General features: G+C 36.8%; 1 protein-coding gene across 6 annotated transcripts in view; it reads right to left on the bottom strand.

Annotated features, from left to right (window-relative positions):
* BCAS3 (BCAS3 microtubule associated cell migration factor) overlaps positions 1–23,053 on the bottom strand; it is a 570,722-nt gene that overhangs the window by 509,611 nt on the left and 38,058 nt on the right. For all 6 annotated transcript variants that reach the window (XM_060135888.1, XM_060135885.1, XM_060135887.1 and 3 more), the window contains exon 6: positions 13,855–13,936. In XM_060135888.1, the coding sequence (XP_059991871.1) occupies positions 13,855–13,936 (82 nt within the window). The remainder of the gene's footprint in view (positions 1–13,854; positions 13,937–23,053) is intronic.

Here is a 23,053-nt window from a genome sequence, read left to right on the forward strand (position 1 = left end):
ACAGCCTCTTCAATAAGTGGTGCTGGGAAAACTGGACAGGTACATGTAAAAGTATGAAATTAGAACACTCCCTAACACCATACACAAAAATGAACTCAAAATGGATTAAAGACCTAAATGTAAGGCCAGACACTATAAAACTCTTAGAGGAAAATATAGGCAGAGCACTCTATGACAGAAATCACAGCAAGAACCTTTTTGACCCACCTCCTAGAGAAATGGAAATAAAAACAAAAATAAACAAATGGGATCTAATGAAACTTAAAAGCTTTTGCACAGCAAAGGAAACCATAAACAAGACGAAAAGACAACCCTCAGAATGGGAGAAAATATTTGCAAATGAAGCAATTGACAGAGGATTAATCTCCAAAATTTATAAGCAGCTTTATGCAGCTCAATATCAAAAAAACAAACAACCCAATCCAAATATGGGCAGAAGACCTAAATAGACATTTCTCCAAAGAAAATACACAGATTGCCAACAAATACATGAAAGAATGCTCAACATCATTAATAATTAGAGAAATGCAAATCAAAACTACAATGAGGGCTTCCCTGGTGGCGCAGCGGTTAAGAGTCCGCCTGCCGATGCAGGGGACACAGGTTCGTGCCCCCGTCTGGGAAGATCCCACATGCCATAGAGCGGCTGGGCCCGTGAGCCATGGCCGCTGAGCCTGCACGTCCGGAGCCTGTGCTCCGCAACGGGAGAGGCCACAACAGTGAGAGGCCTGCGTACCGAAAAAAAAAAAAAAAAAACTACAATGAGATATCATCTCACACCGGTCAGAATGGCCATCATCAAAATATCTACAAACAATAAATGCTGGGGAGAGTGTGGAGAAAAGGGAACCCTCTTGCACTGTTGGTGGGAATGTAAATTGGTACAGCCACTATGGAGAACAGTATGGAGGTTCCTTAAAAAACTAAAAATAGAACTACCATATGACCCAGCAATCCCACTACTGGGCATATACCCTGAGAAGACCATAATTCAAAAAGAGTCATGTACCACAATGTTCATTGCAGCTCTATTTACAATAGCCAGGACATGGAAGCAACCTACGTGTCCATCAACAGATGAATGGATAAAGAAGATGTGGCACATATATACAATGGAATATTACTCAGCCATAAAAAGAAACGGAATTGAGTTCTTTGTAGTGAGGTGGATGGACCCAGAGTCTGTCATACAGCGTGAAGTAAGTCAGAAAGAGAAAAACAAATACCGTATGCTAACACATATATATGGAATCTAAGAAAAAAAAAAGGGCATGAAGAACCTAGGGGCAAGATGGGAATAAAGACACAGACCTACTGGAGAATGGACTTGAGGATATGGGAAGGGGGAAGGGTAAGCTGTGACTAAGTGAGAGAGTGGCATGGACATATATACACTACCAAAGGTAAAACAGATAGCTAGTGGGAAGCAGCCGCACAGCACAGGGAGATCAGCTTGGTGCTTTGTGACCACCTAGAGGGGTGGGATAGGGAGGGTGGGAGGGAGGGAGATGCAAGAGGGAAGAGATATGGGAACATATGTATATGTATAACTGATTCACTTTGTTATAAAGCAGAAATTAACACACAACTGTAAAGCAATTATACTCCAATAAAGATGTTAAAAAAAAAAGACTTTCATATATATTATTTATTTAACCGTGTCGGGTTTTAATTGCAGCACGCAGGATGTTTAGCTGCGGCATACAAATTCTTAGTTGCAGCATGTGGGATCTAGTTCCCTGACCAAGGATGGAACCCAGGCCCCCTGCATTGGGAGCATGGAGTCTTAGCCACTGGACCACCAGGGAAGTCCCTAAAAGACTTACTTTAAAATAACTATTATTTAGAAAATTATGAGTTTTCACTTTCACACCTAGGAATGTGTTGTGATAAATAAACACAGATTTCCAAGACCATAATTTGTCCAATTCACTAAGACTCCTACAATCTTCTTTACAGTTCTAAAGTAAAAAAGCATTTAAGCTGTACCGATAATAATCAGCATCTCCATTACAAGTCTGTTTATTTGGGTCAGAATCATTAAGCTCACATGTAATTTAGTTGCTTCATGTTACACCTTTGTTTTTATCTGATTCGAGATATCCGTCACTAATCCTTTTGATGTACTTTTAATAGTTTATACCAAGTCCTGTAAAGGGAACCAACGTTTCTTTTAAAGGGCTGATTTAATTTAGGGTGAATGTAACTTAAATACATTACAGCTGTCTCTGTGACATACTTTATCCCAACAGCTTAAAATTTTAAATACACTAATGTAGGATAATAGCTTTCCTATATATTGGTCCCGATATTGACTATTTTCAATGCTCTTCACCACTAGACTAAACAACCAAGGGCTCCAAATATAATGAAGACACAACTGAAGATATTTTAGACCTTCAAAAGTGGATGAAAACACAGAGAAAACAGAGCTACTTTTTACACATTTCAACTGATACACAACTGTTTGATTCCTGCTGTCAGAGACACAGCCTAGAAACACCTGAATTTGGTAAAAGTGCTTCCCTGTAATAATGGAAAAATCATATAATGGGACACAGTGAGGCCTAAATTATTAAGGAGCGAGCTTTAAAGTTCAATTTCCAGCTGGATCACTTATCAACTATGTGTCATGGCATTCACCTTGCAGAATAGCGGTAAAGTGGTGATAATGTTTATTATCAACCTAGAATTTTATCTGAAAAATACTAAGCAATATTATACACTTGATTTATCAATTTACTTCCTCTCTTTTCTGTTCAGTATACTTCCCACGCACTATAGCCCTCATATGAAAAGTCCCTAACTACAGGGATCAAATATTTAGGTATAAACTGAGAATACTCTTAAATCAATTTCTCTAATACCATGACATCACCAAAAACTAAAAAAAAATTTTAAACTAAAAAAGCAGCACTTCTAAAGCAAATATTCTCTATTAGAAACACTGTTCTATGACCAAAAATATTAAATAAATTGATAGTGAACAGAACAAATGTTCCCAAGTTATAATTTATCTGAATAATGGGCTTAGCAAAATTTTGTAAAAATCTAAATGATCCCAAGTGATAAAGGCTCCACTGATAAGGACTAGGTGTTATGAAAAACATACACAAAGCAAACTGAGAAGTAATTAGAGCAGAAAACATTAGGGAAGCCCTAAATCTCATAGTTTGGCCATTTAAAATGTCGATAAGCCTGATTCCTCTTTGCAAAATACTGGTGATGACTGTAAGCAAATGTCAGTTGGCCTACTTTTGGAAGGTTGCTAGTGTTTTGGATGAACAGACTGTGAGTGTGTGTAAAGATTTACTTGTTTAACCATAGTTATTACATTTTTACAGTAAAAAAAAACTTATGGCAAACCGTTCTGGAAAAGTTAAGCAGAATTTCTGAATTGATATGACTGAACAAATCAAAAGCTCTTCCTTGAATGTGACAAAAGCCACATTTAACTTGCTTGAAGAGGATGAAGGAGGTAACTTGTACATTGAGAAAAGTAATGAAAATTCAACACACAGAAAGTGCACCCTATATGAAAATATATCCCCCCCAAAAAAAGAAAATGAGAAAAAGTTTAACAATTCTAAAGGTGTTCTACTCATATTTGCTTCTAAAAAATAACTTAAGCCATTCATATCATAAAAAGTCAGCAACAATTAGTATTATTGACTGCATGGGTGGGCTGTTTACAATATTACAAGCTTCAGAAAATACATGGCATTTACACTCCACTAAGGGAAAAATGGGTTGGATCTTGGGGTTATTTTAAAACCTTTTAATATTTTAAGATGTGAAACTGTGAATTCCGTGCACAGCAGAACAAAAAACAATAGTACCTTTCCAGTAGTAAGTAATAACAAAATAAGCTAGAAGGAATAAGCCAAGTTGGCTACCCAGTGTTTTGGATGAGTATTAAGATTTTGGTTCACAGGCACTTGAGGAAACTGTATCTCCACAGAGTCTGTCTATTCCCAGAGTAAAGGCGCTAGTTTATAAGAATTTGCTCTAAAACAAGGAAGTTCAGATACTCAGTATATTGGACTCCTAAGAATAACGAGTAAGGTTCAATCTGCATTTCTAAGAAATCTGGTTCAGGTGAGAGGCCAAAATGATCGTCTACTCCATAATCAATAAGCAAACAGCATAAGCACAAGGCTAAGATAATTCCTAATAGAGTTATAAACTCAGAGTCAAAAGGGGCGCTATCCATTTGGTCACTGATAAATGACTAAAAAAGAGAAAAAAACTTTATACAAAAGTGGAGTTCTAGTTTTTCTTTTACAAAATACTGGATAAATTCATTTCGGGGGCACCACCCATATATATTCCACATATTATGCAAGGCACTGAAGAGAATGCAATGATTAATAAATCACTGTTCCTGTGATTCCAAAGGAACATATTATAGTAAGGGAAAGACCATAATAAAGGAGAAATTTCCCCCAAAAGCTATGAAAATCAGAGGTTGGCAAGAAACAATCAAGAAAATATAATAGAAAAAGAAAACAAATTAAAAAAAGAAAAAAAATACAACACTCAAAGAGAGTCATGATTTGAAATGCCATGGTAAAATATGCAAAGTTTTTCTTTTTGTGAAACTAAAGATATATAACATAAAAAACTGATAGATTTCACCAAATAACAAGATAGGTTGCAAACTACACAGGAAGTCTACAGGACACATATCCATGATAATATTTCACTAAGAATAATCTAGTAGAGAGCTGAAATCAATAAGAGAAAAGAGTACAAACAAGCACGGTATTATGAGAATAAACAGCAAAAATATGAAGATTTTTCCAATCTTCCTAGCACTCAAAGACAGAAAAATTGCAAGAATAGGATTTTCCTGCATCACACAGGCCAAGACTGAAAAGATTCATAAGAGCCAGTAGAGGACAGAATTGGGGGAAAAAAAGGAATTCTCATATATAAATGACAACATATTCTCTCTGAGAAGCAATTTTACAACATGTATCAAAATTTTACATGTATACATTCTTTTACCCAGTAATTCCCCTTCTAGGAATTATCCTGAAAATATTTATACTTCCTTGTGTATTTTTTAAATGTACATATACAGAAGCATATAACTATATAACCTGTTATAGGGAAAAGGTTAAAATTAATATAAATGTTTATACAATGGAATGACATAATTTTTAGCAATGTTGAAAGTTTTGAAATGGAAAGACATTCATAATATAAACTGTTATGAAAAAACCTACATATACACATCAATAGCAAATAAATATAATACATGTAAAGAACTTGAATCAGGTCCTGTTCATACTACTACAAGTTACTTTCATGCATGTATGAATAGCTTAGGGGGAAAAAAACAGGAAATACATATTCTAAGCTGTCAATACATGCTCAGTATCTAAAGAGAGAAAAGAAGGAAAGTAAAGAGGTAACCTGGGTTTATCTCTAATAACAGAATCATGTGAATTTTCACTTTCTACATTTCAGTATTCCTTGAATTTTTATAATGAATACTTTAGCTGGTTAGAATTAATTGTATGGTCTTTATATTAAGGAATTTAAAACATATTAAAATGTATATGTCCTCTGATCCCATTCCTTGGAAATAAGCATTATTAGCACAAAATCTATAGTCATATAAAATTTTTAACTTATATTAAATTTAACTTATATATTAAATCACACATATTGCTATATTCTATTTCACAAGTGAGGTACTGAGTTACTAAAAACCACTATGGCTCCTAAGAGTAACAAGGAAGAAGAATTTACTTGGAATTAAGTTCTAAAAAGACAGATTTGAAAGATAGTAACAGCTTTTATCTGACATGAGAATACCAATTGATTGGTCATAGCTTCCTGGAAGACTGCACTGAAAAAAACTCTAAAGCAAGTGTAGGTTCATTAAAAACGTAATCAATGATTGTTAGTGACTATGAAAATATAGGGAAATACAAACTGTGTCGTTGGGAGTAAATGCCCATTAAATACAATAATGACCTTCTACAGTGTAAAAGAACATCCAAATCCTTCAGTTTTTCTGCTTTTAGTTAAGAGACAGGCTTTGCACAGAATCACCTACAGAAAGGAAACTTGCTTTTCTTCTAGATCATAACCTTCAAAACATTACACCATGCAGCAACATTCAAATATTTATTAACACCTTGTACCAAGTACTCTGTTAGGTACTGAAAATATGAAAACAGCCTATAAACCTAGCAATTAAGAGGCAACTGAGTAACTAAAATAAAAAACCAGTAAATCCCATGGAAGCACATACTACTGACATCGGAAAACAAGAAAGAAGGGTTAGGACATGAGTATTCTAGAAGAGGAAATAGCAAATGAAAAGGTCTGAAAGAAAGAAGATGGATCGCTTGAGGAAACGAAAGTTCAAAAAAACTATCACACACACACACAGAAAAAACTATTCCAAAGGAGTGAGCGTTGTTGGAGAGAGGAAGGCTTAGATAGGGGATACTGGTGACGGCTGAAAATAATGCTGGAAAAATACACTGTAAGGGAATCAGTTCACCAAAGATCTAATGACTCTGGTATGCAACAGCTCTATTTTTTTTAAAAACATCTTTATTGGAGTATAATTGCTTCACAGTGGTGTGTTAGTTTCTGCTGTATAACAAAGTGAATTAGCTATATGCATAAGTATATCCCTATACACCCTCCCTCTTGCGTCTCCCTGCCACCCTCCCTATCCCACCCCTCTAGGTGGTCACAAAGCACCAAGCTGATCTCCCTGTGCCATGCAGCTGCTTCCCAAGAGCTGTTTAACATTTGGTAGTGTATATATGTCCATGCCACTCTCTCACTTTGTCACAGCTTACCCTTCCCCCTCCCCATATCCTCAAGTCCATTCTCCAGTAGGTCTGTGTCTTTATTCCCATCTTGCCCCTAGGTTCTTCATGCCCTTTTTTTTTTTCTTAGATTCCATATATATGTTAGCATACGGTATTTGTTTTTCTCTTTCTGACTTACTTCACTCTGTATGACAGACTCTAGGTCCATCCACCTCACTACAAATAACTCAATTTCCTTTCTTTTTATGGCTGAGTAATATTCCATTGTATATATGTGCCACATCTTCTGTATCCATTCATCTGTCAGTGGGCACTTAGGTTGCTTCCATATCCTGCCTATTGTAAATAGTGCTGCAATGAACATTGTGGTGCATGATTCTTTTCGAATTATGGTTTTCTCAGGGTATATGCCCAGTAGTGGGATTGCTGGGTCATATGGTAGTTCTATTTTTAGTTTTTTAAGGAACCTCCATACTGTTCTCCATAGTGGCTGTACCAATTTACATTCCCACCAACAGTGCAAGAGGTTACCCTTTTCTCCACACTCTCTCCAGCATTTATTGTTTGTAAATTTTTTGATGATGGCCATTCTGACCGGTGGGAGGTGATACCTCATTGTAGTTTTGATCTGCATTTCTCTAATGATTAGTGATGTTGAACATCTTTTCATGTGTTTGTTGGCAATCTATCTTCTTTGGAGAAATGTCTATTTAGGTCTTCTGCCTATTTTTGGATTGGGTTGTTTGTTTTTTTCATATTGAGCTGCATGAGCTGCTTGTAAATTTTGGAGATTAATCCTTTGTCAGTTGTTTCATTTGCAAATATTTTCTCCCATTCTGAGGGTTGTCTTTTCGTCTTGTTTGTGGTTTCCTTTGCTGTGCAAAAGCTTCTAGGTTTCATTAGGTCCCATTTGTTTATTTTTGTTTTTATTTCCATTTCTCTAGGAGGTGGGTCAAAAAGGATCTTGCTGTGATTTATGTCATACGGTGTTCTGCCTGTTTTCCTCTAAGAGTTTTATAGTGTCTGGCCTTACATTTAGGTCTTTAATCCATTTTTAGTTTATTTTTATGTATGGTGCTAGGGAGTGTTCTAATTTCATCTTTTACATGTAGCTGTCCACTTTTCCTAGCACCACTTATTGAAGAGGCTGACTTTTCTCCATTGTATAGTCTTGCCTCCTTTATCAAAGATAACATGACCATATGTGCATGGGTTTATCTCTGGGCTTTCTATCCTGTTCCATTGATCTATACTTCTGTTTTTGTGCCAGTGCCATACTGTCTTGATTACTGTAGCTTTGTAGTACACTCTGAAGTCTGGGAGCCTGATTCCTCCAGCTCCTTTTTTCTTTCTCAAGATTGCTTTGGCTATTGGGGGTCTTTTCTGTTTCCATACAAATTGTGCGATTTTTTGTTCTAGGTCTGTGAAAAATGCCATTGGTAGTTTCATAGGGATTGCAATGAATCTGTATATTGCTTTGGGTGGTATAGTCATTTTCACAATGTTGATTCTTCCAATCCAAGAACATGGTATATCTCTCCATCTGTTTGTATCACCTTTAATTTCTTTCATTGGTGTCTTATACTTTTCTGCATACAGATCTTTTGTCTCCTTAAGTAGGTTTATTCCTAGGTATTTTATTCTTTTTGTTGCAATGGTAAGTGGTAGTGTTTCCTTAATTTCCCGTTCAGATTTTTCATCATTAGTGTATAAGAATGCAAGAGATTTCCGTGCAGTAATTTTGTATCCTGCTACTCTACCAAATTCATTGATTAGCTCTAGTAGTTTTCTAGTAGCATCTTTAGGATTCTTTATGTATAGTATCATGTCATCTGCAAACAGTGACAGTTTTACTTCTTCTTTTCCAATTTGGATTCCTTTTATTTCTTTTTCTTCTCTGATTGCTGTGGCTAACACTTCCAAAACTATGTTGAATAACAGTGGTGAGAATGTGCACCCTTGTTTTGTTCCTGATCTTAGAGGAAATGGTCTCAGTTTTTCACCATTGAGAACAATGTTGGCTGTGTGTTTGTCATATATGGCCTTTATTATGTTGAGGTAGGTTCCCTCTATGCCTACTTTCTTGAGAGTTCTTATCATAAACGGATGTTGAATTTTGTCAAAAGCTTTTCCTGCAACTACTGAGATTATCATATGGTTTTTATCCTCCAATTTGTTAGTATGGTGTATCACATTGATTGATTTGTGTATATTGAAGAATCCTTGCATTCCTGGGATAAATCCCACTTGATCATGGTGTATGATCCTTTTAATGTGCTATTGGATTCTGTTTGCTAGTATTTTCCTGAGGATTTTTGCAACAGCTCTTATTAATGACTTATTAATTGGGGCTTCCCTGGTGGGGCAGTGGTTAAGAATCCACCTGCCAATGCAGGGGACACAGGTTCAAGCCCTGGTCCGCGATGATCCCACATGCTGCGGAGCAACTAAGCCCGTGAGCCGCAGCTACTCAGCCTGCACTCTAGAGCCCACAAGCCACAACTACTGAAGCCCGCGCACCTAGAGCCTGTGCTCCACAACAAGAGAAGCCACTGCAATGAGAAGTCCGCACACCACAACAAAGAGCAGCCCCCACTCACCGCAACTAGAGAAAGGCCGCACACAGCAACGAAGACCCAACCCAGCCAAAAATAAATTAATTTTTTTAAAAAATCACTTCTTAATTCTAACAGTTTGTAGATTGTTTTGTATTTTCTACATATACAATCAAATTATCTATGAATAAGATGATTTTATACCTTTCCTTCTAATATTTGCATCTCTTATTCATTTTTCTTGCCTTATTGTAATGGCTAGGACTTGAATTCAATGGTGAATAGAAGTAGTGATAGGATCCATCCCAAACTCAGTAGGAAAGTACAATATTTAATATATCATTATTGATTATAATGTTGGCTATAGATTTTTTTTATGGATTATCTTTAGCATACTGAGGATGTTTCTTTCTACTTCTAATTTGCTAAAAGCTTTTTTTTAATCCTAAATGGCTATTAAATTTTGCCAAAGTTTTTTCCACTTCTATTGAGATGATCAACTGTGTTTTCTTCTTCATTCTACTAATATGGTGAATTACACTGATTTATTTTCAAAATGTTAACCGACCTTGTATTCCTGGAATATCTTTTACTTGGTCCTGATGTATAAATTTTTTATGGATCACTGGATTCTATTTGGTAATATTTACATGTAAATTACACCAAGAAAGAAAAACAGGAAGGGAGGGAAGGAGGGAGGAGGGAAAGTGGGGGGAGGGAGGGAAGTAGGGAGGAAGAAAGAAAAGGAAGGAAGGAAGAAGGGAGGGAGAGAGAAGGGGAGGGAAAGAGGGAGAGGGAAGGAGGAAGGGAGGGAGGGAAAGAGAGAGGAAGGGAGGGAGGGAGGTGTTGGGCATGAGGAGAGGTTAAGAAAAAAAGACAGCAGAAAAAAATCATTTTGTGGGGCGGGTGGGGCACACCACAAGGCATGTGGGATCTTAGTTCCCCGACCAGGGATTGAACCCGTACCCCCTGCATTGAAAGCACAGAGTTTTAACCACTGGACCACCAGGGACATCCCAGCAAAGAATTATTCAAGAAGAGTTAGTAATCCATATTGAGACAATCTCCCAAACAGAACAGGGATGAAATTATTTTTTAATTAATCATTCTAGGGGATATAACAGCCAAATAATACAAGTACCAGAAAGAGAGAACATGGAAAACTTAAGAGAAGAAACCATCAAAAAAGTAGTTTAAAGAATTTTCTCCCTTGACGCTTTGTGATGACCTAGAGGGGTGGGATAGGGAGGGTGGGAGGGAGGCTCAAGAGGGAGGGCATATGGGGATCTAGGTATACATATAGCTGATTCACTTTGTTGTACAGCAGAAACTAACCCAACATTGTAAAGCAATTATACTTCAATAAAAGATATTAAAAAAAAAGAAAAAGAATTTTCTCATAACTATACTACTTGCATTTCTACATCGAAGAGGCCCAGAAAAACATAAGAACCAAGAAACAACAGTGCAAAATTTTGGAACACTGGGAACAAAGCCAACATTCTATTAGCTCCTGAGGAAAAAATAAGCCATATACAAAGAAAAAGGTGTCAAAATGTCTTAAGATTCTTCAACCATAACACCAGATCAATACCTTCAAATTTCTGAAGTAACATTACTTACAAACAAGTATTTCTTACCCAGACAAATTAACAATCAAGAATTAAAGAAAAATAAAGACATCTTCAGATGAACAAGATCTACCACACATCCTTTTCCAGGAAGCTACCAAAGGACTTATTCCACCAAAGTGAGCACAAAAGCAAAACGGGCAGAAGAGAGGAAAGGGGTATTCTATTTTCCATTACAAATTTTATCTGATCAGTTGCATGTTTGATGAAAATAAATCTAAAAAATTAAATACAATAAAAGCAACATGTAATTTCTGCAAGTCATACAACATTTTGTGAAATTACATCTTAAATCTAAAAAAAAGTGTATTTAAAGTATCTTATAGTGCATGTAAAAGTATATTATAGTTGGATTTCCCTGGTGGTACAGTGGTTAAGGATATGCCCGCCAACACAGGGGACATGGGTTCGATCCCTGGTCTGGGAAGATCCCACATGCCACAGAGCAACTAAGCCCATGAGCCACAACTACTGAGCCCGCGCTCTAGAGCCCACAAGCCACAACTACAGAGCCCGTGTGCCACAAGTACTTGAGCCCGCGTGCTGCAACTACTGAAGCCCACACACCTAGAGCCCGTGCTCCGCAACAAGAGAAGCCACCACAATGAAGAGTAGCGCCTGCTCGCCGCAACTAGAGAAAGCCCGCATGCAGCAATGAAGACCCAATACAACCAAAAAAATTTTTTTAAATAAATAAATAAATAAATGTATATTATAGTGGATGGAGAAATCTTTCTTTTAATTAGACAAAGTAAATTAAACAAATTCAAATTCTACTAGCAATATTAGCTTTTAAAGCTTTATACTCTCTCATATAGTTCTGCCCAAAGTAAAAAATTTGAGAAAAGTTGAACATTAATAATTGGCATAAAGAAGGGAATTTCTTGGCGGTCCAGTGGGTAGGACTCCGTGCTTCTACTGCAGGGGGCCAAGGTCCGATCTCTGGTTGGGGAACTATGATCCCACAAGCCATGCAGTGCGGCAAAAAAAAAATTAAAATATAAAAAATAAATAGGGTTTCCCTGGTGGCGCAGTGGTTAAGAATCCGCCTGCCAATGCAGGGGACACGGGTTTGAGCCCTGGTCCGGGAAGATCCCACATACCGCGGAGCAACTAACTCCGTGAGCCACAGCTACTAAGCCTGAGCTCTAGAGCCCACGATCCACAACTACTGAAGCCCACGTGCCTAAAGCCTGTGCTCCGCAACAACAGAAGCCACCGCAACGAGAAGCCCGCGCACCTCAACGAAGAGTAGCCCCCGCCCACTACTAGAGAAAGCCCTCTTGCAGCAACGAAGATCCAACACAGCCAAAAATAAATAAAATAAATTATAAAAAAATAAATAATTGACATGAAGAAAAGTACTTCATAAATGAAATGAAAGGAGAAAAATCTGCCTCTGTGAATTACATACAAAAGAAACAAAGACAGGGCAGAGTCCTTTAGTAATAAAGTTCTTTTTTTTTTTTTTTTTTTTTTTTTTTGCGGTACACGGGCCTCTCCCTGTTGTGGCCTCTCCTGCTGCGGAGTACAGGCTCCGGACGTGCAGGCTCAGCAGCCATGGCTCACAGGCCTAGCTTCTCCGCAGCATGTGGGATCCTCCCCGACCGGGGCACGAACTCACGTCCCCTGCATCGGCAGGCGGACTCTCAACCACTGCACCACCAGGGAAGCCCTAAAGTTCTTCTTGATTCCAACCATCCAGTGAGGCTGGTTATTCCAAAACAATCTTCTTTGTCAAAAATTTCACCAAAACACAAATGCAACAGAAAACAGAGAGTGTAAAGCAGAGACAAAGTTGATAACTGTAGATGCCATACAGTTCAATAACAAGGAAAAATCTCCACGTGACTGCAGGATATTGTTGCCTTATTACCTCCACCCTTACCATTTCAATTAAGTAGATTTAATAATTAAATTAATCCCTAACATTAGTTATGCAAATAGTAGTACATTTTAATAAACATCATTCTCACCAATGTAGAGAAATAACTGCATAAAGAAGTATTATCAGGAAGATTTCCCAACCTCTGTACAAACTTTAAAAATATAATAGCATTAAAATATTTTAATATCCTCTTTTTAAGTATGCAAATGATATTAATATGATTGTTTTTAGTGCACATACAAAAGCATTACTGAGTGAACATAGGCAAATTAAAGAGAAAATACAACCCTTAGAAAGCTCAGATCATTAAAGAGTTGGGAATTACGCTTCCAAATAACAGATGTAATTTAACCATATATCTGATTTTTTAATTTTAAAAATACATAATATTTAAATACAACATTAAGAAGTTTTCATTATTAAAGCAGAGATCCAAGGTCAAAAGCCCGAAACTGTACTTCTGCCATAGCTGTAAATACAGACAACAGACCCATCTACAATCGAGATAATGGTGAAAACCAAGCTCTTCAAGGCAGTAAGTGTAACTAAGAGGAGCAAAGACACTGAGAACAACAGAGACTTGGGGAATACCCACAGAAGTAAGCTAAACCAGAAACATAACAAAAGCGGCACAGTCAGCAAGGAAGGGATATGGGAAGAGCACTGCCATGAAAACCAAGAGAGAAGAGGGCTTCAAGAAAGAGCCAGCAATGTCAGAAACTAAATGGAGATCAAAGAGGAGGAAGATAAATCAAAACCGCAGCAGAAAGTGAATGGCCATACTGAATTGGTTAAGATTACCTATTTCCATCTCAACTGACAGAACTAAGAGTTTATCTTGGAGGGAGGAGGGGAAGGAGTATGCACACGTGGAGGAAAACAGACTTTAGTTATCATTCTTGCTGTCTGTTGTCCAAGACCAATAAAAGAGAAACCTCTTTCTGAATGATTTGTTTCTTCCTAAGGGCTACACTCACCAAACTGTGGAGCAGGCAAGATTCTAGCTGCTCGAATTGGGCCATGTCGAACAGAAAAAAGCTCCTGTGCTTCCCCACTGATCTGCAGAAGACAGAAAAAAAATTCAGTAAATGAAAATGCAGGTCAGAACATTATTATACAAAAACAAGATCTCCTGAATTTTTATCACGATTTTTGGTCTGAAATGTAGTATATGTACATTCACACACCTGTTTATGGCTGACCATACACATTAAGTATATTAATACCTTAAATTATCATAAATATTTTTAGAAAATTATAAGAGCATGCACTTAATATGAATAGGAAAATAAAAGGTCTGTTCTGAAAACCTGTAATTTTTATCTTTAAAAACTACCAGTTTGTTAAAGTCTGCTCGGTTCCTATGTGACTGCCTTCCATTTCAGAGCAAAGCAACTCTGATTTTTTTAATTAGTATTCAGTTTTCTATGTAAGAAAAACATAAATATTCTTAGCATTCTGAAAAGCAGAACTTAAATGTTGTAGTAACTTTCGCAAATTGTTATAAATGAAAAAGAGCAAAACATGTTGCAAAGAACACTGAGGTGGAGGGTAAATGACCTAGTTGCCAGTTATGGTTCTGCAACCCAACCTGTTAACTATGTTGAGTAAATCATTTAACCTCTATAAACCTTTATTACTTATTTTCTTTTCTAAATATATTTTAGTAAATATTGTATACATTTAGGTATACAACATGAAGATTTGATATACATATTTATGGTGAAATGATTACCACAGTCACTTCCTCAGACTTACCTTCTGTGTGTGATAAGAGTATCTGAAATCTATTTTTCCAGTCTTCAATATAGTATTAACTGCAGTCATCATGCCTGAACATTACGTCCCCTGACTTGTACATCTTACAAAACTGCAACTTTGCACCGTTTGACCAACATCTCCACATTTCCCCTACCTCCTCTAAGCCTATATTCCTTTGCATTTATAAGCTGAGACTATAAAGGTGCTAAAGGACCTCAAGATGCTTTAAATTTCAGTATTCTATGCATAAAAAAATATGTACGCATCTTTAAATGTCATTATTCTTCTTACACACATAGATCAAACACGTATGAATGTCCGTTCATTTTCAGTAATATCAGATCTGTTCCTCAGATGTACAGCAGCCTATTAATCCCAAAGTAAAAGAGGTATTCTAATATTTGTGTCAAGTGTGAAAACAACTGCTTTTCAGAATTAGTGGTTCCAAAGAACAATTTGCTAATTGAAATACTGAACATATTAAATCATAATGTTAAGAAAGGCTTTCCAGATTACTATAAGTGGTAATGTAGTTCCCAATACATTTTCTTAATTCTCAAGTGTTTGATGGAATATGTAATATCAGATAGGGAAAATGGCAAATATTATAAAACTCATTCTAAATACCCGAAAACTTACAACAGATATAGAAATAACTCGTTCTAAATACCTAAGAACTTACAACAGATATAAAAATGATAAACATTCCATAAACACGCTGATGGTATTTTTTAAAAATAGGCCTGCCAAACAAGGAGTTTAAAATATCATCATTGTATACATTATAAAAGGCTTATCAATCTTCCAATATTAAACTATAAATCTGCAGAGCTGTCTTTTAGATTAACTACTTTTTTAGATCTTCAGCTTCTCTTCTACCCGAATTTAAGAGCTGCAAACTGTAAATATTTTTGTCTCTTAAAGAGCCATCATATTCATTTAGCTTATAAAAATTATTACAATGTATTTATTGGCCACAATGGCAAATCCCTCTATAGCACTTGGGAAGCAGAAGATACGAGGAATGCTAGGCTCTTCCCACTAACTATGCAACAATAGCACCACCTATCACCAATTAAACACACAAAAGCTACAAACTCAGTATAGCAAACTTAAATTTACTTCTTAAATTTACCTCTCTACAAATTCCTCTGTAAACATTAATTTTGTAAATAAAATACCATTGCCATTATATACTGCAGCTCCTAAGTCCACATTTTATTCTTATAGAACAGAATTTTCAGTTTAGAAAAATCCTTAAAGGGTCACTTTGTTCAATCTCCCACCCAATGCAGTAAATCACACATTCTCTGAAATCCAAAAATTACCATCACCTTTTTGATTTTAAGAACACTTTCACCAAAAGGTAAATCACTAATACAGTCCAATTACATTATAGATGCATTACTGGCTACCTCCAAAGCTGCCAAGTCATTTACTTTTTGAAAAGAGATTGTTTGTTAGGCAATGGATAAACAGTATTCTTCAATATACATACTATTTCTACTAAGAATGCAATGAAAAATAAATTATAAAACAATACTGTAGGGCTTCCCTGGTGGCGCAGTGGTTGAGAATCTGCCTACCAATGCAGGGGACACGGGTTCGAGCCCTGGTCTGGGAAGATCCCACATGCCGCGGAGCAACTAGGCCCATGAGCCACAACTACTGAGCCTGCGCGTCTGGAGCCTGTGCTCCGCAACAAGAGAGGCCGCGATAGTGAGAGGCCCGCGCGCTGCGATGAAAAGACGCCCCCACTTGCCGCAACTAGAGAAAGCCCTCGCACAGAAACGAAGACCCAGCACAGCCAAAAATTAAAAAATAAATATAAAAATAAATAAAATTAAAATTTAAAAAAAACAATACTGTAGAAATTGCACTGACATTATAATTCAGAGTAATGAAAACCACCTCTCACAAATAAGGTTTATACCTATAACAAATCATAGTATTCTAACACAAAATTCACTGCTCTGTACTATTATTTCCATATGCCACAAGTCTAGCATTTAGCTTTTGGTCCTATCAAATAAAGCCTTAAAGCTAAAAAGTCTAATCACATTTAACTGAGCTGCTATACTAAATTATACTAAACAATAAAGAATAAAACAAACCTGTCTTGGCATATTCACAATATGATAAACGTTTGTTATCACTGGATTTAATACCCAAGAGCTTACTTTGATATACAAAAACATTCTGAAATCTGAACGCACCATGCTTTTGAGCATAACGGCTTTTAAAACAAACCTAAATGCCCTATTCTATTCTAAGCTTCTACTCTAAATCCCTCTTTAAATGTACAGCAACAGGTAAGACAAAAAACATTAGGCGTGATTACAAAACGCATCTCCACATTCATTGCCGATCCTTTATTACCTCTAAGTTAAGGTCCTAGAATCTTCAATTATCACATCAGGGAAGGGAGGTGGGGGGAAGCACTATTACTATGTATAGAAGTTTGTGAATATGTTAAAATCAAAATTGTTAGAAGCATAATTCTAAAGTATCCTAAGTGAGTCACAAATGTCAAACTTCCCAGAGGAGAGAACTCTCCCAATAATATAGGCAAACTCTATACTGGAATACAAGTTCAGAACAGAGACAGTGCTAATAACGTGTATATAGATAAGACGTGCACATTTTAGGTAGGACACAGAGAGAATGGCTATGTCCTTATAGGCTCCGCTTTAGCTGCCGTTTTCAATTGCCTCTAATCATTTTATACAGTATGTTCACTGGCAATTTTGCTCTCAAATAAATGTCAAAACTGATGAAGTTTTTTTAAGGCTTTCAAAGTGATTTTTAGATTTCTTAGAAAGAGCTCATTGAAAACAGCAAAGAATCTCTGAGATGAGGATTTTACTGATCCTGAGAAGAATTACCAGGAGCTCTAAGTTCACTTTTAAACCAACAATAATAAATACAAGGGTAGAACTACAAGGAAGGCGTGTATCAAGCAATGTTCCAACTTCCTGGCAACTGCAGTAACTTGGGGAGAGGAGCAACAGGGAGGAAACCTCTCCAATAGTTCCTCATGGGTCTCTGCCTTTGTTCTTACTGGCATTTTAATTTCTGATGACAGGCTTTTGTTGTTTGGAGCATAAACCGGACGTACCAGTTTGGAGGCACAATAAGGAGAACAAAGAATGATTTGTTCACACTGTTGGAAAAAAATCTTTTCCAACCATAGAAAATAGCTTTCACATGGTGAAAATATGCAAATTACATACCAAACCAAAAAGGGGTGGGGGGGAGTACAAGTTTAGAATCTCACAGCTCAACCTAAGGCAAAAGGAAATTATAACAGCCGAGACAATCATACACACAGAGAAAAGGCTATAAAAGCTGGGGGGGGAGGGGGGCTTTATAAGTGCTTTTAGAGAATTCTGAAAGCACATGAAGGTCATCTAGCCCTCAGAACCAAACTTGTTTCTGAAATCCTGATGACTTTTCAAAGGCATCTGACTACAAAATAGAAAATTCAATCAAACACAAAGGACAATAATAATTATGCTCTACAAAGACACAGAATTAGGACAATAGTACATATTTACACCCCCAACTTCCCTTTTAGACACTGGTCAAATGGAGAATTGTGGTCTCCAATTGATTCTTTTTAGCAAACTTTACTGAAAGATAACAGACTTAGCAGTAATACATAAATCTTAGGTATATGTACAGCTTAATGAATTTTCAATGTTAATATACCTCTGTTACCAGCAGAGACATCAAGAAACAGAACATTACAGATACTCAGAAGGTCCCTCCACACCCCTTCGCACTCACAAACCCAAGGCAAGAATAACCATAACCACTATCTTGACTTCTAACACTTCTCACACATAAGTTTTACTTCTTCAAATTTATTTAAATGGAATCACGTAGTATGTACTCTCTTGTGAATGGCTTCTTTCACACATTACATGCCTGTGAAATTCATTTGTATTGTTGCATATGATCGTAGTTTTTTATTTCTGTTGCTATATAGATTCCCATTGCATGAAAAGACCACAATTTATCCGTTCTACTGTTGGTTGCTGGACTTCTAGGTTGTTTCTAGTTTTGGGCTCATAAGATGTCAGGAAAAATTGCAACAAACTTTCAAATGGGAAAAAGATTACTGTGTGTTCTTCCAGTGGATTACCAAGAGTTATATAGTGGATCCTTTGGGATTATTTGATTCTATAAGAATCTGCACCTTTGTCTTGACTGGGCTATTTTACAATACTGTAAGTTGTAGAAAACGAATAGTAAGGCAATTGACTCTTGCCCACAGAAATGCAAATGAAACTTGTTTAGTAGATATACAATTGAATTCCACTCATAAAAAAGATTCCAAGCAGTATACACTTTCCCAACAGGCTATTAGCTAGGTTTGCATCTCTTAACAGGGTCATTTCAGCATTCCTAATTCCCTATATCTGTTCGTCAGATTCTCCTTTGAACCGGCGTTAACTTGTCCAACACCTCATTAATAAGTTAAATAAAATCTATGACACATGTCCATTTTACAGTTGTATGAGTGTCATGATTTTACCATTTTTTAACTGGTAACATCATAAGGAAGATTACTATGAATATTCTTGCACATGGCATTTAGTGACCATATTTAAGTATTTCTTTTGGGTATATACTACTGAAGTTGCTTCTGTATTAGAAATATGTGCATATTTTGTAGATTTTAACAACAGTAACTGAACAATTTACCAGTGTAAAGGAGTTCTCAACCTGCTCCACATCCAACAGTTGGTGTCATTCTGGTGGATGTTCAGTGGGATTCTCACCGTCATTTTAATTTGCATTTTCTTCAAAGGAGGTTTCACCCTTTCATATTATTATTGGAATTTAGTTATACTCTCTCATGAGCAGTCTGATAAAGTCTCTTGCCCAATATATTTGCCTGATTCTAATAAATTTTGGATTTAGATCTATTATGCACAGTGAGTAAAATGCATAAATTAGCCTCCTTTGGAAAAGCAATGCTGCCTCAAACTAAATAAACAAACAGGCTTTATTATAGTGGCCCTCCATCAGGGCTCATGATGTAAGAGTTTTATCCTGGAGGACCCTTGATTTCCAGCATTATGACTGAATTCAAGAACTCATTTCAGCAGCTCTGGAAAAACTAGAGCTTTTTATACCTAACTGAATTCATATCTTAATTCCAAATCCAGTAATAAGCAATCTCTCCCCCCATATAAGGTACAATGATTGGGTTATAAAAAAATGATAGCCCTTGAAGTGGAAAAATGTTGATTTGTAAACATTCAAAGCAAATTCAGTCCCTATTAAAGATAGGAAACATACAAAAATTACTATCTTTCCCCTATAACTCAAGCAGTTCGAATACAAAAGGTATGATTAGCAGGTTTTTTCCTTGATAAATACATCAGCAAGGTTTAATCTCTAAAAAACTTAAAAAGAGGTATTAATTTACCTATTTTTCAAAATGGCTACATCACATACAGTAGGGATTTTTACACTGGAAATATAAATTAAAAGACCAAGGGCTTCCCTGGTGGCGCAGTGGTTGAGAATCTGCCTGCTAATGCAGGGGACACGGGTTCGAGCCCTGGTCTGAGAGGATCCCACATGGAGCGGAGCAACTGGGCCCGTGAGCCACAACTACTGAGCCTGCGTGTCTAGAGCCTGTGCTCCGCAACAAGAGAGGCCGCCATAGTGAGAGGCCCGTGCACCGCGATGAAGAGTGGCCCCCGCTTGCCACAACTAGAGAAAGACCTCGCACAGAAACGAAGACGCAATACAGCAAATATAAATTAATTAATTAATAAACTCCTACCCACAACATCTTCTTAAAAAAAAAAAAAAGACCAAGCCATCAGACATAAAAGACATCGGAAAAAGAATTCTTTGTGTTTATCTCAAGCACATCCTGACTTTCAGTCAAAAATATCTTTCACACCTGAGCTTTCCAAAAAGTAATGCCTCTGATTCCACTTGGAAAATCAAAGAGAGTAAAAGCAGCCCACAGGTAAGACCCTGGAAGTTTTATTCTTTTCCCAAAATCATGCATGGCCTATGGCAACAATGCCAACTGCGTACAGTATGACAGATAATCAGTTACAAAGATCACATCAGCAACATCAACGGTTCCAACAGTTTATTACAATAGAAAATAAACTGGACTTCTGTTTATAAACTATACAAATTTGCTAAATCTGAGTTTGGCTTTAAAATACGGGTAATGACATATCTATCTAACAAAGCAAAGGTGTTAAACTGTATATTTAAAATATGAAGCAAGAGAGTTAAATCAAGAAGATGCTTGTTAAATGAATGAACTGATAAATAAACGACTAAGTCTATGTTGGCATCATTATTCAATCTTAATGGTACTTAATTTGCCTTTGCCTCCCTGTTTTCAAAACATGTTGTTAACATTTAATACCTGGAAATTTGTTATAACACCACATCATAAAACACATTTTGGTACAACTCATTATTGAACCCACTGGTATATTACTTCCTAAGCTTTTCAGCTCTCAAGAAAAGGACTACTATCAGAGTGGCAAGCAGCACCTCATCTGGGCAGCAGGTTTTATCACACTGGTCTTCACACTCCCACTCAAGATCAAGGCAGTCGCCACTCTCGCCGGCAAATATCCCACGCTCAATCCAGCCTTTCTGGGTTAATGTAATGTTTTTACCTGCAACAGGTTTTCTTACCAAGAGTGACGTAAAAACTGTCCATTTAAATAAACAAATGTAGAATTATCAATCTATTCTAATTGTCTCACATGTACCAGCCACATAGACAGAGTTGAAATGAAGTCCTTAATAAGAACAGTGCTTCATTAAAGTTAAAAAGTAATAACAAATAAAACTTTTTCGTTAAGGAGAAAAATGTAAACTATGGACTTTAGTTAATAATGTGTCAATACTGGTTCACCAATTTTAACAAATGTACCTCGGGAATTCCCTGGTGGTCCAGTGGTTAGGACTCAGCACTTTCACTGCCGTGGGCTAAGGTTCGATCCCTAGTCCAGGAACTAAGATCTTGTAAGCCACGTGGCGCATCGCTAATGCAAGATGTTAATAGGGGAAAATGCAGGGGATGAGGGATACATGGGAATTCTCTGTACTTTCTGCTCAACTTTTATGTAAACCTAAAACTGCTTTAAAAATAGTATATTAGTGTTTATTTTCATATATATGAAAAATGTGAAAATTCCACAAATAAATTTTAACCTTCCTTAATACCCACCCCACCCAAAATAGGGATAAAAGGTAAAAATATAGAGAGATGGGAGGAGCGAAGAGCCGATAACATTTTACACTAATTAATTCAGTTCCCAAAGTAACAAAAGGACCTTACTTGGTCTATTTAAATAAACAAGTATATAAGTTATCACTTTGCTAATTGTTTCACATGTAGTAATCATACATACAACACAACTGAACTGATGAAGTTCTTTAAAATGAAGATTGGTTCATGACAGTTTTTGGTGTTCTTTTTTTTTAAATAAATTTACTTATTCTATTTATCTTATTTTTGGCTGCGCTGGGTATTCATTGCTATGTGTGGGCTTTCTCTAGCTGAGGCAAGCTGGGGCTACTCTTCGTTGCAGTGTGCAGGCTTCTCATTGCAGTGACTTCTCTTGTTGCGGAGCATGGGCTCTAGGCGTGTGGGCTTCAGTAGTTGTGGCACACAGGCTCAGTAGTTGTGGCTTGCGGGTTCTACAGTGCAGGCTCAGTAGTTGTGGCGCATAGGCTTAGTTGCTCCGTGGCATGTGGGATCTTCCTGGACCAGGGCTTGAACCCGTGTCCCCTGCATTGGCAGGCGGATTCTTAACCACTGCACCACCAGGAAAGCCCTGGTCTTTTCTCTTTCTTTTTTTCCTGGGCACACTGTGCTAACCAGGGATAGAACCTGGGCCCCCTGCAGTGGAAGCCTGCGGAGTGCTAATCGCTGGACTGTCAGGGAATTCCTGCCAGTTTTTTTAACTTACAAAGTAACAACAATAATTTTTTTAAATAAGGAGAAAAGGTAAATACATATATATATATATATATATATATACACACACACACATATATATATATGTATATTTTTTTTAGTTAGAAAGGGTAAAAATTAAAAAACATAAAACAAGAGATAGGGGAAGGAGAGGGAAGTATCATCTTATACTAAGGTATTTGGTTCCTAAGCAACAGAAGGACAGCACGTAGCTACATGAGTAATGATCACACTACAAAGCAAGCTCTCTCTCTAGCTCTCTCTCACCCTGTGAGCCAATCTGATGATATATTTTCATTTTAGACATAAGGAAACAGAGAAAAATATTCCCCCTAAATGACCAGATCAAAGAGGCATCAGAATCTCCATTAATACTGTATTCAAAAACAGTTTTTAAACTCGGGGTTTTTTTCTTGAACAAGTCACTGCCAGGT

Source organism: Lagenorhynchus albirostris, chromosome 20 (genome assembly GCF_949774975.1).
Source record: "Lagenorhynchus albirostris chromosome 20, mLagAlb1.1, whole genome shotgun sequence".
Classification (NCBI taxonomy): domain Eukaryota; kingdom Metazoa; phylum Chordata; class Mammalia; order Artiodactyla; family Delphinidae; genus Lagenorhynchus; species Lagenorhynchus albirostris.